Source organism: Tauraco erythrolophus, chromosome 16 (genome assembly GCF_009769465.1).
Source record: "Tauraco erythrolophus isolate bTauEry1 chromosome 16, bTauEry1.pri, whole genome shotgun sequence".
NCBI classification, from domain to species: Eukaryota; Metazoa; Chordata; class Aves; order Musophagiformes; family Musophagidae; genus Tauraco; species Tauraco erythrolophus.
In genome coordinates, this window is record NC_141480.1 from 7,009,640 (window position 1) to 7,026,196 (window position 16,557).

Consider the following 16,557-nt stretch of genomic DNA (forward strand, 5'->3'; position numbering starts at 1 on the left):
GCTGTGGTACTTATGTCTTTTGCTGACCTTGGAGGGAGCAGGTCTGATATTAATGTGACCCATACACTTCATCAGTCATGTTTGTGATCTCCACTGTGACTTGTGAGGCTGGAGTGAATTGCTTAGCCTGTTTTGCAGGATGGTTTGTTATCTCATTGCAAAGCTCACGTGCAGATGTCTCTGAACAAGTATTTAACATTTGGACAGTTGCAGCCTCCAGCTTCTCCTGTCCTTAGGAGATGCTGGGAGACCAATTGCGGCTGTCTTGCAACCGGCTGGAAAGTTACATTTGGTTTGCTCTCTTCGGATGGCATAACTATGGCATGAAATCAGCAGAAATAAATTTGCATATGTACTGTGTCTAGGGGAGTCTGTGCTGGCTGTTTTGTGTGTTTGGTTTTTTTTTCTTACACACTATCATTTTCTGCGTGTGGGTCATTTTTAAACCATGGGATGAGGACCAGTCATCTCGAGCATTGAATCCAGCTCCTAGAAACTTGAAGTGATGATATAAAAAAATATTCCTCCTTATGCATGTACTTTGGCTGTACACAAAATGCTCTCAACTGCTTAAGCCGATGAGAGATCCATAAAACTGCACCCTCCATTGGAAGAGAGATCAAGGGCATCATTTAATTCCAAGTTTTCTGTTATAGCAGGAGATGTGTTAGATGAAATGCTCAGATAATCCTACCAGCTGGCTCTGAAAAACCAAAGATGGTGCACTTTTTTCACTTAAAACTAAGACCCTGTTCCTGAGGTACTTGACTTCTACTTAATTTTGAATTAAGAATTTGTAGCTTTGCTACAGGTTTCCTACTCTGTTATGGCTGGGGGAAAGATGTTTATGGTTGGGGTGGGGGTTTTCTGGTGTTTTTAGTAAAAATAAGCAGATAGAACGGATGCATCTTGCATTTGTCCTCTGGAATCTCTTGCTGTTGGATGCACTACTGTAGTAATGCTTTCGGACAGGAGAAGGTTGACTGGACTTGTTTGGGTGCTGTCTTGGTAGTATCTTTCCCCTTGAAGCACTCATTGGGTTCACAGGGATGTGTTCCCAATCACAAGTTCCCTTGTCCTTAGAGCTGATTGCAAGTGAAGCTGATGGATATAAGCTATAAGTTGCAATCTAACATAAACGTCCAATCAATTGTGTACTCCACTAGAGGCTTTTATGCTGGATCTCCAGTTCTGCAGGATACTTAAAGGAGTTTACTTCCCTTGCTCTAAGTCAGCTTTGCTTTGGGAATTCAGTTTGGTGGATGACTTTGCTTTCTGCCTGCTCTGAGAAGTCCATGTGTTCTCTCAGCCCCGACTCGTTATCCTCCTCCCTTCTGAGGCTTTTAGAGCGAAGTGGTTGTACTGAATGCCTGTTTTGTTCTGTTTTCCTGTATTTTATCCTCTTCCTCTACCTTCCATGAAGCCTCAAACTGTAAGCGAACGTTTGCCTCCAATCTCTAATCCTCTGCATTTACACTGATTTGTGAGATTTGAGCAGTGTAAACCCAAATGCTAGCAGTGGTGTTTTCTTCAGCAACTAACAGCCCTGCTATGGAGATATCTGAAAGGCTTCTCTGATTTCATGTGTGGTATCGATAAAAACCTGTGACTCTTCTCCTGCAGGGAGTAGTGCAATAACAACCAAATATAAGATGATGTAGTATTCAGAACCTGAACCTGGCCAGGCTCAGAGTACCTAATGGTTGAGGTTTAAACCATAATGTTGCTCTTTCTCTTTTGGCCAGGGAAGCAGCTGGGGGAGTGTTACCATCATCTCTCCCAAGGGTCAATGATAGAGTACTGTTTTCTTTTTTTCTTTTTGGTAAAAGATTGAATTGCCTCTCTGCCACCCCAGCTTCTCCCCTGCCCCCAAATTTGATCACTGGTTTGAATTCAAAATAGTTGGGTCTGTCTCAAAATCCATCCACAACGGGAGCTTCTGCCCTTACCAGAAACTGGTTTGTGGTGGGGGGGAGAGTAGCTGACGCTGCCTGTTTGACCTGATGCATTCTCAAACAGTGAGGAGACACTAGCTTCTCTGCAGAGTATATCCCAAGTTAGCAAATCCCAAAGACTGCTCTAACTTGCTGGACTCTCCTTTTCAGATGTTTCAGTACCTGTGTTTCTGGTGTTCTCGTCAGTGTTTACAAGCAGAATTGCTGTCCCCAAAGCAGCATGTTATTTTAGGTTGTGTGCAATGCTGCGTCAGCCTGACATCTGGATTAGCTTGTCAGAGCTGGCTTGGGTATTTCGAGACAAAGCAATGTGCCCAGAGGGTGTTCTGGGGCTCCCATGGGAGTTTTTTTCTGGGGAAGATAGACTACGAAATGAGTGGCATCTAGAGAGGGGAGCAAGTCCCCGCAGCATGTCTTGGAGGTGAACTGCATCTCTCTCTCTCTCTCTCTCTCATGCTAGTCTATGCTAATTTTATGGAGCATCCTGCTTACTGGGATCCTGGGGTGTCTTTGTATGACTGCTTTAATGTATCTTGCAATGTAAGACAGACATACTGGAAAACATGTCGTCGTGATGTTCCCTGTGCGTCGCACAGGGATCCCCTGTGGGCCTGCCCTTCTCCCTAGTGTTCTGCGGATCACCTCTGCTAGACTATGTAGGAACAGAGTATTTATTGCCTGTAACACCAAAGGAGGTATCCAGTAAAATAGTAAATTAGGAATAGATGTGTATTTCGGTGCTAGTTCTTGCTCTTTTGTTTTATGTACAAATGAATCCATAATTACACTTCTCATCTATGAACTTGGATAAATTCTACAATCCAACTGTGAAATGTTCCTTTGTGCTTGGACAGAGTTACAGCTTTTTTTTCTCTAGTGCTGAAACTGAACTGCCCCCAACCTCAAATGTTTCCAGAAGAATGGTATAGTGTCAGAAAAGACTTATAACCCCAGACATTTAGCTGTTGATCTCCTCTGACAATGATGTGCATGACAAATAACTTGTTCAAGACAAGGGGTGTAATCTATACGTAAAGCCTATAACATCCTGCCTGAATGTGCAAGACACCTGAAGCTGGAGCCTTGCATTCTTCATTCAACATTTTTCTTAGAAAAAGAATTACCAAAGAGTAATTAACCACCATATTTCTGGATTACTTTTAATTAGCACAGAGGTAAGGCACTGTACCTCCAGAGTTTTCCTTTGCTGTTCACTGATTATGTCACAACCAATCTTTAATAGTTTTCAGATGGAGCAATTATCTCCTGTTCTAGTGATCCTCTGCTCCAAGTGTCTTGTCAATTAGATACAGCCTTTAGCTGTGTTCACTAATTTTGGCTGAAGTGAGCCTTAACTTGCAAATATTGGTTTTGATTTTTTTATTAAAAAATCCTTGTCCAACAGAATTATGCCTCCAAGAAAATAATAGTCTAGTGATTCTCTTGATCTTTGGGAATCTGAAATCTGGTGCAGACCGAATTAGAGTTTGACCGATTTATCTTCACTTAAAGTGTTGAATAAAACTTCTGGATTTATGTGCGCTTAATCACAAAGAATCTGCAACTGTCTCTGAGCTGGGGTCCTTAGGCAAGTCTTCAAAAAAGACCATTTGTTTCCTTTTCTGACCCTTATGCTTTGCCTCTATAGTGCTTTTGTAGAGATGCAGATAGAGACTGATCTTCAACTACATGCAGTGTGAGTCTTATGCACTGACTATTAATTTACTCAAACCTTAGGTAAACTTGGGAACAGGGAGACAATGTTTTCCTTTGGTCACACTAAAGAGGAGAGTGATGGTGCATTTACTGGGAGCGCAATGAGGCCGAGCAGCTGTGCTGTGATTTTCACTTACCATAGTTGTTTCTGCAATCGAACCAAAGCTGTTGATGAAAATGTTGCAGCTGACGTTCACGGGTGGGCCTGCGTGACAAATACAGATTGGAACAGCAGTTCACCATGTGCTTGCAAAACAAAGTATTTCCATGCTGCAACATTAAAACCTGTTGTGGGAACAGGGTGACTGAGGGGGGTGAGTATGGGAATAGGTGTGGATGGACATGGCTTAGTCTGGTCTTGGTTCTGATGCCAGTTTGACATCTGACAATGCCCTTGTTTCACCTCTGTTCCCCTGTTTGGGAAAGTGTTTATATCACTCTCCTGTGAACTGTTTTGATAAAAAGAAATAGCTCACGACCAGGCAGGACGGCTTTCTAGATATCTTGACATTGCTGTATGAGTGCCAGGCCCACTTTGAACATGATAGCAATGTATCTTAGAAAAGGATTGAGAGACCATTGGCAGGTGCTCTAAACAAGAGCCCTGTACTTTTAAAATATTTAAAGTACCTAAATCCTTCTGAACTAGGACCATAGGCTCCTGACGGAGCCAGCGCAGGGCTAAGTGGAGTGTGCTGTAGGGATCAGGCTGGGTAAAGGAACAAGTACCCCAGGGGGTGATGGTGGTGTCTGCTGAGGCTCACAGCTGGGCAGACTTCAGGGTTCTGCCAACAGAAATTCCCTGGCTGTCCTATTTTGGGAGAGGGTACTCCCAGGCTTTGAGAAGTGCATCTCCTGGGCTTTGTTTGCTTTCAGACCAAAGCTTTGCTTAACCTGCTTGTGTTAGAAAAGTCAAGGAGCCACTAAAGGAGGGGAGTGAGGATTAAGGGATGAAAAGATTGTGGTTAGAGGGGGATGGGGGCCAATCTGTTCTGTGGTACTAGGGCCCGGTGGTATCAGTATGACCAAATGCAAATCACAATATTACCTGATAAATTTGAAGGGGAAAAGCTGCATTTTCATTGAGGGAGATGCCAACAGCCCCAGTTTGGCACAACTTTTCACAAGCTGGAGAACATTTTGAACCAGAGCCCTATTTAGTGCCTGGAAAACCAGTGACTTTCCCACATAGTTCGAGGATTTCTGTAGAGCCTTAACAGGGGAATGAGAGAAGCAGAAAGGGCTCCTGCTACTGGCACTGCGCAGTGCGTGGTGGGGAGAGGCAACCCAGGCAGAGAGCAGAAGAGGGTACTGTCCCAGGAACCACGGTCCCCCTTCCTCACTGGGGAAATTAACCTCGTATGGTCCCTGTGACAGATTCTTCTGGGAAGATAAGATCTCTGGAAGTGGCAAGTGTGGATTTTTAGATTGTTCCCCCATCCTTTATGGAGTCAAGGATGGCATCTGCATTTCACACACTGCCTGATGGCTCAGCCTTGCTCCAGGAGGGACACTTGCCCCTCGAGGCCACATCTGCAGTCTGGCAGCTGCTGCAAGATGAAATACTGGGGGGAGGAATGGCTTTCACAAGAGGCTTGTGCCTCTAATCAGTGCAAGCTTCCTCCTCTGTGGAAATCAATGGAATTCCTTGATTATCTAAGTAACATTTGGAGCTTGGTTTGCTTCTCTTCATTTCCCTTTCCTCCTCTCCCGCTTCAGCCTCTTCTGAAACTTTGTGCCTGTCCTCTGCAGGAGTGGGATTGCAGCCACGTAACAGCAATGCTCTATAGCTGGGATTTTCTTGGTACGAGTCCCAGACAATCTGAGCAGGCTTCTGCCTCACCACCTCCCAGGCAGCCCTTTGCCAGCTCGGCAGCAGCTCCCATACTCTTCAATCTGTGCAGCTCTTCCCTCCAGACTGTTAAGCACAGGCATGGGCTACAATATCAGGTACAAAATGGTGTCTTTTTTCCCCTTTGCCATCCCCTCTTATCCAACAGGTTTGTCAAGTTTATCCAGCAGCTGAAAGTACTCATTTGATCAGGCTTTAGTGCTTGTTTGATACCTTCTGTAGTGCTCCTGTTGAGCTCAGGAGTAATAGTTTTCTTCTCTGGACCCATCTCATGGGCCATGCAAAAGGTCCGTGTGCATTTGATTTCCCCTCCTACGGCATCAGAAAAATATGGAGCTGACCTCCCAGATAAAGACGTGCTCATGCCTCTGACAGGCACAGAAGGCTCTGGCCCTGCTCTTCCTGATCCTGTGCTGATGTGAAGCTGGGAGTGGGATGAGCTCGGCCCAGTGCATATGAAGACAACCCTCTCCTTGAGGCAGCCCAGCTCTTGGTACCTCACCACACTCTTCCTGCTGTGTCCAAGGGCAGCTGGGAGCATTGTGCAGGTGTTGGGGTTCTTGTTATTTGTTTTTAACTTATGTGAGGCTCTAGAAACTGCCCTGCCTACCACTGAAACGTGCCACCTCTGCAGCGGGATGCAGCTGTGAGAGAACATAGTTTTCCAGCAGCGGGGTTAAGGGCACAGTCTGGGTGAGGGGTCCCTTGTCCCATACCTGTCAGGTTCAGCCCTGTCCCTGCCCACGTTGCTGACTTCATCCTCCAACTTAAACCAAAGCCCGAACACTTCTGCCTTTTTCTCAGAATGCAAATCCCCAGTTAAGTCCAGACTCCACTGCATTTATGGAAAAGCTGCAACCTTCTTTTTGTTAATCTTCCCCTCCCCCAAAATCAATCTGATATGGATCTTTGGTATTATTTTCACTTAGATCTAAGCCATTAAAATGCCTTTATGAGTTACTGCAGTTAATTTAAATGATATGCTTTGAGAGCTGCAACCCCAAGCTCTGTAAAACACCTCCTGTGCCTCCCATGTAAATTGGAGCCTGATTTATGTGTGGGAGGCTAAGCCAGCAAAACTGCCCTGTGGGGAAGGTGTAGTTCATTGAAATAAAACTGAAATTAAATTATCTCAAATAAAAATGCAATACAGCTGCCTTCAGTAGGAAGATAATGTATACATTTCATTAAATATTAAAGTTTAATTTCTTTTGTGTGTGTGTGCATAACTTAGTGGTAGGCAGGTTTACAGGGTGGGTTAACTCTTTGTGATTTGGATCAAAACAAGTGTTTTCTATTGTCTAGTTGATTGCTAGGACATGAATTTCTCACCTATCTTTGGGTTTAAAAGCCCAGAATAGAGCTCATTGCTTGAAGTTGGATGGCAGGTGCTGTCACTGTGATTAATGAGTCCTTGGAGCCCTTTGTTAGCATTGCCAGTGACTCTTGGGGTGAGGAGGAATTGGTGATAGGAAACAGAAGAAGTGAGGTTTGAAGAGGGCTGGACAGTGGCTGAGAGGGGGCAGGTTCCACTTGATCTCTGGGTGTGAGTCGAGGGCAAATAGCTCTGGGAACACAAGTTCAGTTGAAAAGAAAACAAAAATAAAAGCTCATGAAACCCACCCTTGTTAGAAGAGTTGCTTTGAGGAGCAAAGATAGATATTTTGTTGCCTCTTCCAAGGCCTTTTTCAGTGTTGCTTGGCCAGTGAGTACAGGGTCAACTGGGGAAATCAGGTGTGAAATGCAGTGGTTGTGATGGGGCTGTGTTGGGCACTGGCTTGAGAGCTCCTCTGCTATGGGCGACAGTGGGGGTCAGAGCTGGATTCCTCTGGAGCTGATGGGAGAGAATCCTCTTGGCTTCGGTGGGTGTAAGGGGGGAGCATTGCCCGCTATTACAAGATGCTGCGGGCAATGCCCTAGAGGAGAAGGAAATTTGAAGATTTTTCCCCTAATCTGTAAGATGTTCAGCTCCCTGTGGGTCACTGCTTGGTTTGGCAGGATCCCTGATCCCTCAGTGTGTTGATGTTGAAGTTCTTCCTGCATATAAAGGTATTACAAGGTTGTTTCCATTCTGAGTGGAAATCAGATGCCTTTCCAGACATCTACAAGGGATCTGTAAGCCAAATCTCTTATTATCCTACGTTTTTCACATGAACATAAAGATTGTTCGTAATCCATAGGCAGTTAGGGAAATATAAGGATTGCATGTAGTTTTCATTCCCAAAACCGAGCCACATGAGCGGGGTTTTCACATACCTTTAAAATTTGGCCTGATCCTGGCATCGTATCCTGAAGTTCGCCCCATTAACTTATCCAAGAAGTCGGAAGGAGACATGGGTTTGGGGGCAGATCGTGCTGCTGCTTCAGCTTCTTTGGAGGCTGCCAGGCTGTGTGAGTAGAAAGAGATTTTTAGTATATGTCCCATACCGGGGAGTGTTTGGGGTCTAGAAACTGAGCAGTCAGCATCTCATTCCGGCTGTGAAACAGGATGGGTACCCACATGAATTCATAATGAGGCTGGTCTCTGCTAATTTGTTTGCCCAGCCCAAACATCTCTGAATACAGAATCCCAGCTGCCACCAAAGTAGAAGAGAGATGATGAGTGGAGAAAATCCTTTTGTGAGTTTAGGTATAGCTCCTTAGCATGCCACTAAATTACTAACGTGAACTCTGGTGCTGAGCTCCACAGGAAAAATACACTCTGAGATTAGCCTTGGGCAGCAATTACTACTTAATTACATGGCAAATAACAAGGAGCATATTTGGTACTCTGACAGCCTAATTTTCCAAAAGGCAGGTAGGATCAGAGCAATCTGGAATTTGAGGCTTAAATGAGTGTCATGTGATTGCAGCTCCTGCAGAGCCTTTGAGACTGTAGGAGATACATATATCTTTGTTTCCCACTTGCTGGTCAGTCCAGCATTTGCTGTTGGTACCTGCAATGCAGGAGTCTGAGTTCAATACAGCAACACGGTCTCTGGTCTGGGAAGTGTCTGCAGTGTAATCCTGAAATGACACTCACGTTGGGTTGATGAGGAAAACAAATGAAATTTTTGGGACCTGTATGGCCTTTTGGGTAGAAAGAGTGAAATTACCAATTGATCTGTAGAAGAAAATTTTAAGGCTGGCAATGTGCCTTCTGACTGTATGGGAGTCTGCAAGGTCATGATTTGGGCTTAAAGAAGTCTCTCTTGTTTCCATCTATGCAGGAACAAGTGACCCCTGATACTAGGTGCTTATTCTCAACTTTGTAGGAAGGTTTGATTTCCAAGACAGGAACAGACACTCACGGCTTGGTTTTCAATCCTGCCAACTCACAACTGAAGTCTGGCTTAGTCTGCAAGCTGCAACTGTATTAGGGTTCTCTATTGCTGGATTTCTAACTGTTAAAAATTGTTTAATTTCTGCAATTAAAGAGGGGAGATAAATCCCAGATCACTTCTAGTGGGAGTGTAAAACTAGGATTTAATTTACCCTTTATATCTTCACAATACCTTCCCAGACACGACCTTATCTGAACTGGCAGGTGCACACTCATGCTTGGAGATGATCTGACAAAGTGTGGATTCGGCTTTTACTTACTTTTACTCCTGCCATTTCTTGTTTTGTCCTCATCTCCGCTCTAAGAAACTATGCAAAGCCAAAACAGTGTGTTTCAGGGGTAAATAAGGTTGTGGAATGGGTGATGTTTTTTAATTTTCTTTTTTTTTTTTTGGAAGGAAAACAACAGGGTGCAATTGATTTGCAAACTCAGAGGAAGAAAGCTGGGAGTGGGAGGACAATCAATACTGGGCTTGACTACTGCATTCCAATAGAGTGTCTGAACGGCAATGAGTCTAGAGAAAAGATTTCAATTAAGCAGCAAATGGCTTGGTAACCAAAACCTCCTGCCACTTCAGCACGATACCAGATAGTGCAACACACTGATTTCTTCTTATTAACTGTAGACTGAAGGAAGTATATGGAGGTGGAAAGTGGGGAGGTAGGGTGGGGAAGAGACAATACAGATCTAACAAGCTTTAAGTGTAAAAATATAATTTAAAAACTGTAACTGCCCGGACATTAATTTTAAAAATGATGCGAAAAAGCACTTCAGCTTTCCTGTAAATTCAGTGTGAAAGCCCATGCTGGATATGTCCAGTCCACTTCCAATGAGTGAGTCTTCTGGTGTTTCTTGGGTGCTATCTTCTGATTCTGTTTCAAGTAAATGAATGCAATGGACTCAGTTCCTACACGGAAGGATATATCAAGACAAACGATTCAAACAAGCATCTGGGAGAGGACCATCCTCTCACAGCCTCACTGTTTATTTTCAGCTTCATGCCCATCCCTATGAGTGTTTTCTGTGAGCACCTTTGGGGATGTGCTGAAACTGTCAAATGTGGTTTGGTGCCTCCTAGTGAGTGTTTTAGAAGCTCCGTTTGGCTGCTGTGTGTTGTTACCCAAATGACCCAGGAATGATGAGTTCCCAGTTCCTTCCAGTTTCTATTTAGTTACTAAATGTTTTCCTAAAACTAGCTGGTAACAATTTCTCCCCCTAAATTTAACAAGAAAAGGCGAGAAAGCAGATGAGGGAATAGCAAATCCTCCCCAGCAGCAGGCTCTAAGGGGAGCAGGCAGATGTGTCTACTCTCTAGCTTAGAAGTAGTAGCAGAAAAGAGCGCTGCGACCTACAGAGACTGGCCCACCCCACCATGCTTTGGAGGGACGGGTTACATCTAATGTAACCCTGAAACATTTGTTTTGGTTGTGACAATTGAGCTTTTCTGTGGCCGTTTAGCTCAGCACTCAAAAAAGCTGTCGGCTTCTGCTCTCTTCCAGGTCTGTCTTGGTCAGTGTTGTGCGCTGCCTTGGGAGCTCTCAGGGATTTTCTCCATCCTTTAGTTCTTACAGAAGGACCCTTGAAAGTCCCATAGGACTGTTCGTCTCCTGCCCTGGCAGAGACAAAGGGAAGGAAATTACCAAGTGATTTGGGAACTATTGATGATAAAGAGAATTGGAAATTCGGAGGTGGGGTTGTTGCATTGTTCAGAGAGAAAACTTACTCTCCGAATAAACAAAAAGAGACAAAACACGTAACAAAAGCACTGAGGATGTAGTTTGCATAGGTTCAAGAGTGTTGTCTAAGCCGAGAGCTCTTGGTGCATTTTAATAGCAGCCAGACATCGGCTTATTTTATTTAGGCTGGTGTAATCCCTCGTGGATCTGGCTGAGAAAGTGCCATCAGGCAATCATCACAACAACAACAATGGAAAGGATCTCTTCAAAGGGTCGATGAACCAGCATAATCTTTAGCAATATTAAAGCTGGCATGTAAACAGGCACCATCGAGCCCCTGAGAGGTCCGGCCCACCAGCGGGCAGGTGAAGGTGAAAGCTGGTGGAGAGGAACAGCCGAGCTGCTCAGGATACCTAAGAAATGTGTTCCTTAAAATGGAGCAGTCAGGCTTTGCAGGTTTCTCCCAGCCTACACAGGCACTGTTTTCCCTGTCTGCGTTATTTTGTTTCAGCTAAGCAGATGACGTTCTTATAAAAAGTTATTTGGTTTAGAAAGCAGCTCTTCTGCAGTCTAGATGTGTCAGTTTGCTTAGTTCCCAGCTCCCGAGTGGCTGTACTCTCCTCTTCCTCCTCCTATTTGCATGGCCCTTGTGCAGTATTTTCATGCTTCTTAAGGCTGTGCCCATGGTTGTCCATCTAATTAAGTCCAATATCACAAACTGCCCTGTTCTAGTTGAATGCTGATACTGAGAAATATAATTTTTTTTATTTCCTTAACAAAGAGGAGAGATGAAGGAATTTAATTAGCACTGGGCTTCTATTCCCCTGTCAAATAATTTAATTGTTAATCATTAATTCTGAGAGTAAACAATAATGTGTGGCAGCAGAAGAATAAACTGTTGCAAAACAAGTGTTTGCAGAGGAAATATCTCTGCAAAGCGTGGAAGGCTTAGGTCCCTGTGAAGGTAAACTGGTGCAACACCAGTGGCTCTAGAGAACAGCACCGAGTTTATTCTGGTTGGGGTCTCAACAGGTGGGGAAAATAGGAGATACCCGATCACTCACCCCCATTCAGTGCTGCTCAGCAAAGGTTTCTGAAGAGGGTTATTAATTTTTTTGGATCACAGCACAAGCCAGAAAGCTTGTAGTAGTGTTCAGGTGGGCTGATTTGCATGTTTGTCCTTTAAATGTGATATTTTCTGTAAGCAGGTATCCCAGGGCAGAAGAAGAGCCATCAGGTTGAGGTGACCAGTACAACGGTTTCCCTCATTACCTTCAAAGACAGGCCTTTCTAGAGCAGTGTGGGTTTCTTGAGGGCACAGGAGAATCCATCAGGTCTATTTTATTGACTCCAGCAGGGTCCAAGAGGTGTAGTCACAGGGAACATGAGATGGTTGGGCATAAAAACATATTGTGTTGTCCTTGATTAACCAGTGTTACCTGGGGTAACTCTCCCTCTGCTCTGCTTGCCTGGGCTTCCCAAATCATCTCCCTGGTCTCTGAGATGGTGCCTCTTGGGCACAGAGGTCCCAGAGCAGAGACTAGAGATCAGCAGAGCTCAGCCTGTATTCAGGCTTTGCTGATGCTGGGGCTGCCCATCTCCATCTTGTCCTAAGCAGCCGGAGGGAGGAAGGACAGACGAGAATTTCCTGGTAAAAAGGGACAGCCCTAAACTCTGTCCTCAGGCAGTTATTTCTGACTGCACATCAATGTGTTATCTCGAGGGAAATGCTGCCAGATGCTGACTTGGGAAGGCTTGGCAGAGTCTGCAAGAAGACTTTTTTTAGTGATTAGATTTACTATCAAAATGAATAGCACAATCAATATTGATATGCAATTCAATTAAAAAGGATGAAACTCATTGTCTGCCTGTTTTTCTCTGTCATGTTGTCTGAACTCCTGGCCTGACAGTAGAGGTAGACAAAATGAAAGAAGAGTGGAGGTGTGTGGGGAGAAGAGAGCCCCGATACTATATCTTTGGCCTGACATGGTGCAGAGTAGAAGGAGCTGAGTCTTACAGATGTGCTGGTTGCAATCCATGTGGTCATGCTCAACTGCTGACCATTACAGTCCATGCAGTATGGGTGTGGGGTGTGCTACAGGGGTGAATTTGCAAAGCCAGCTCTCAGAGATGCTGAGGAAATTTGGACTTGGTTGTTATTTTAATTCAGCTGAGACTTTATACAACAGAAGCATGGAGCAGACCTGGATGTTGGGACAGACTGGGAAAATAATCGTATACAGCAAGACTGGCGAGATATGGAATTTGAGAACCTGCGAGAAGATGATTTTGCTCTGAGAAAGAAATGGGCAATAAGCTACTATTTATCCCTATTCATAGCAGGAGGAGTGGGATGGGAAAGAAAAAGTAGGCTTGTAGAATGTTGCCATCTCTGTCCTGGATGGTTGTGCTCTGTTGCTGTGAGCTGTTTAAACCAATTCTAGCTTTTGCACCAGAAGTAACTGCATTGCAGTAGTCGCAGGATGTAATCAGTTAAAGTTTTAACACAAAGGATCCCAAAACTCTCTCAAAGGTCCTTCACAACACTTTACTACTGGTCTCTGTGGCTATGCAGGAGGAGAGGAGCTGGGAGGCACTTTTCCATGGGCCTCAGGGAATTAAACCTCTGTGATCATTCCCATCCAGGGAAAGCTGCAACCACTTTACTGGGGTGAGAAAAATCTCTTCTTCGCACTGCAGCATTCACATATCTCTGTGTTCTGCTGCTACGTTCCTGCAGCCCATGGCTCTTACCCCATATGGCAAAACACCCTGTTTAGAACTATAAAATATTCCAATTACACTGATTAACTCTATGGAAAGACACCAGCATTTGGAACAATTGCTGACGCTGCCTGGACAGAGCAATAAGCAAATAACAAATGACTAGACAATCAGCATGGGGGGAGAAATCTGCACATTGAATGTAGTTGAGATCGGAAGAGCAGAGAGAGACCAACAAATTGCATGGGAATAGTGCTCAGCTGCATGTAAGATCCCTTCTCTTACAAGAACTGTTGTTCAAACTCTCATGTATCGCATGGTCACTGTTGCTCATCACATATTATAAAAATGTGTGTGTTAAGTTCAGTTTTGAAGCCATAGGCATTCTCTCTAGTGACATTCTCAAGTAATCTCTCTTCCAGAAGGGTCTACAGCTCTTGAAGCACAAGTAGTGACTTTCTGGAGATGTATGATCCTACGCCACTGAGACAGGTTTGAAAACATAACTCAAACAATGGAGAAACACAAGTCAATGCTCAGGTTTTAATTACTTGTGAAATAAATCCAGCATTGACTTTTATATGTACATATACTGAAGGTTGGTGTGTGTTTTTTTTTTTTAAAAATAGCTATAATTGCATTTTTCATGGGAAAAACAAAGGAAAAAAGCCTCTGCAAAGACAAAAGCAGGCATCTAGCTTCACACACACTGAATATTCCCTTTAAAGTTGGGGGGGATAGTCAGATATTTAAAGCTATGCACAAAGAGCCTTCCTGAATGTGGTAAATACAGTGGGGAAAATGTCTTTACGAGACTCAGTTTCATATTCTAGGTAGCAGTGTTCTCGTTTGGACGGAGAGCTGTGGTGGGAACCTCAATTGACGTCAGAAGGTTTTAGATCACAGACCAGACAAGTGTCAGAGAATTACGAGAAATCGCGGCTGCTCTTCTATCTATAGCTCTGCAGTCGCACTATCAGTCCCGTTTTCATCAGTTCAAACAGCTTGCTACGGCAGCTTTTTAAAAATTGGTTTTAGTTTGAGGATTTATGCTGCTTGTTAAGATTGGATAAGGACATTGCAACTGCTTTTTTTTTTTTTTTGATAAATCAGGGGTGGTATGAATAGAACTTTTTCAAAGAGATATAATATCCGGTGCAGAGTGGTGGTGGGTTTTATCTTCTGGAACTTTTTTACTACTTTTAAAAGGCCTCCAGAGCTAATGCACAAAACCCACCTACAAAATTGTGGGTCCTGTAGTAAAACTGGGGCTCTCTAATGCGTGTCTGGTACTGTGTAAAACAAGTCATCTGACGAGCGAGCTCACTTTCATATTTTCTGATAGAATTAATTGTTGTCACTGAAATGCAAATAAATACCCTGTTGGAGATGACTGTTCCCTCTCTGCTGTCTGATTTCTGGTGTAATTTATCAGTTTATTCATGAACTACAATGAAAAGTAACTTCTGAAACGAATGGCTAAGCTGTGGCTCCCCTGCCCTGGAGGGCTATTCTCTTCCCCACCCTGGCTGCCTTCTGACTTTGGTCTTTTCAGCTCCTTGACAAAAAAACTCCATCTTTTTCAATCCTGCCAGTGCTGCAGGGCCCGTGTTGGTGCAGGAGAGCGGGTTGTGTTTGATGAGGCTTGTACTTTGTCAGCCACGCTGCTGGGAGATGATTTCTAAGCCCATAGCTCTGTGTCAGGCTGTGATGGATGGGGCTGGAAGCTGGAGGATGCTTGTGATTCTTGGGCACACGGGGTGGCAGGAGAGGTGAGATGCGTGTTTTGGTTTGTAAATCTGATCTTAGGAGCTCTGGTGCAGGAAAAAGATTTGTGTACGTGTGGATATACCAAGAACTGTTGTCCTGCTCAGCAGTGCTTCCTGAGGGTAATAGGAGTGGGGTTGAACAAAGAGACAAGAATTGTAAAAATACCCCATGAAAAGTCATTTTTTTTGTCCACGACCTGTCTTTGCAGTTCTTACAAGATGAGAAAAAACTGCCTCACCTGGGAAATCAGAGCATCTCACTTCCCTACTCCCAGCTGTAGTAGAACATGTGGAGCACGGATCCTGCTGTAGTGGGGCACTCGACTTTTGTGCAGGGGCTCTTGGCACCAACAAGGACATTTGTAGCTAAGGATTTTTTTAGAGGGTGCTGATAACAGCTGACACTCGTATGCTTTCAGATTTTTGTACCTTCTCCATAACAAAGGGGAGGAGGGGCCTGTGCTGGGGGCTTTGTACAAAGCATCTTTTTACTTGCGTTATCTGAAATAAAAGAAGAAAAATAAAATCCAAAGGAAATTGGGTGAAAGTGAGAAGTGATGAATTTTGCTGGATTGTCTACATGATTCCTGACTCTGCTGCATTTTGCTGTTGAACAAGGCGCGCGCGACAGTGGCCCAGTCCACCATTGATCCCGCTTCCGTTGCTATTTATCGACTGGTGCGGTGTCTCCAGCCGCGCTGGGGCTGGGGGGCAGACAGGGTCTGTATTCGGGGCGAGCAGCCATAGGGGCAGGCATCGCTCGCAGAGCGGGCGCAGGGGGAGAGCTGCTGTCGGCAGCTTTCGTCTGAAGGCAGCGTGCGCGATGATTGATTGCACTGCAAGCCCTGCTGCTCCATGCATGCGACACGCCTTCTCTTGGCAGCCTCTTCCTAGTTTTTTCCCTCTTCCACCCACCCTGCAATGAGGCACTGATAAAAACAAGAGTTCCCTGGCTGTCTCCTAAGGCATTTGGATTTTTTGTCTTTTTTTGTTTTCTGTTTTCTTAGCGGGACGTGAGCCGTAGTGGAAAGATGAAGAGGGAGAAATCAAAAGGAAAGCAGGTGCAGAAGTGTGTTCTTCTGTTTTCCCCCTCCCGTCAAAATCCAAATTTCATGGAGTTTGGCAAATTAAGATTTCTCCTGCTTTTTCTCAGCTGGCACTTAGATCCAGCAGAGATGTATTTACAGGACGCCAACTGTGTCTATGTATCAGCCAGATGTGATGCAGTCCCCGCATCAGCAGCTTACCGTGGTGCATTATATGGATGAAATAATTGTCTGCATCACGGGGAGTGCTCAGCGCGGGTGAATGACGGGGGCATCTGTCTCTATCTATTTCTGGTCTCCACAGGCCCTCTCTGTGCTTTGGCCTTACTGAGGGGACAAAAGCTATATTTCTGTGGTGGTGTTTTTCAGTTTCCATGCATCAGTTTCCTGAAGTATCAATAGATATTTAGGAGCAGTCTGGAGGTGTGTATCCGATCCACAGCACCGGTGTGATCAATGCACGCAGATCTCCAGGACCAGATCAGCTAAAGCGTATC

The 16,557-nt window shown here is 44.6% G+C and overlaps 1 protein-coding gene across 2 annotated transcripts in view; it reads right to left on the minus strand.

Moving 5' to 3' along the window:
- The window catches only part of GLRA1 (glycine receptor alpha 1), a 38,222-nt gene that overhangs the window by 15,556 nt on the left and 6,109 nt on the right, over positions 1 to 16,557 (minus strand). For both annotated transcript variants that reach the window (XM_009983684.1, XM_009983685.2), the window contains exons 2-3: positions 7,780 to 7,910; positions 3,809 to 3,876 (exon numbers count right to left, since the gene is read on the minus strand). In XM_009983684.1, coding sequence (XP_009981986.1) covers positions 3,809 to 3,876; positions 7,780 to 7,910 — 199 coding nt within the window. The remainder of the gene's footprint in view (positions 1 to 3,808; positions 3,877 to 7,779; positions 7,911 to 16,557) is intronic.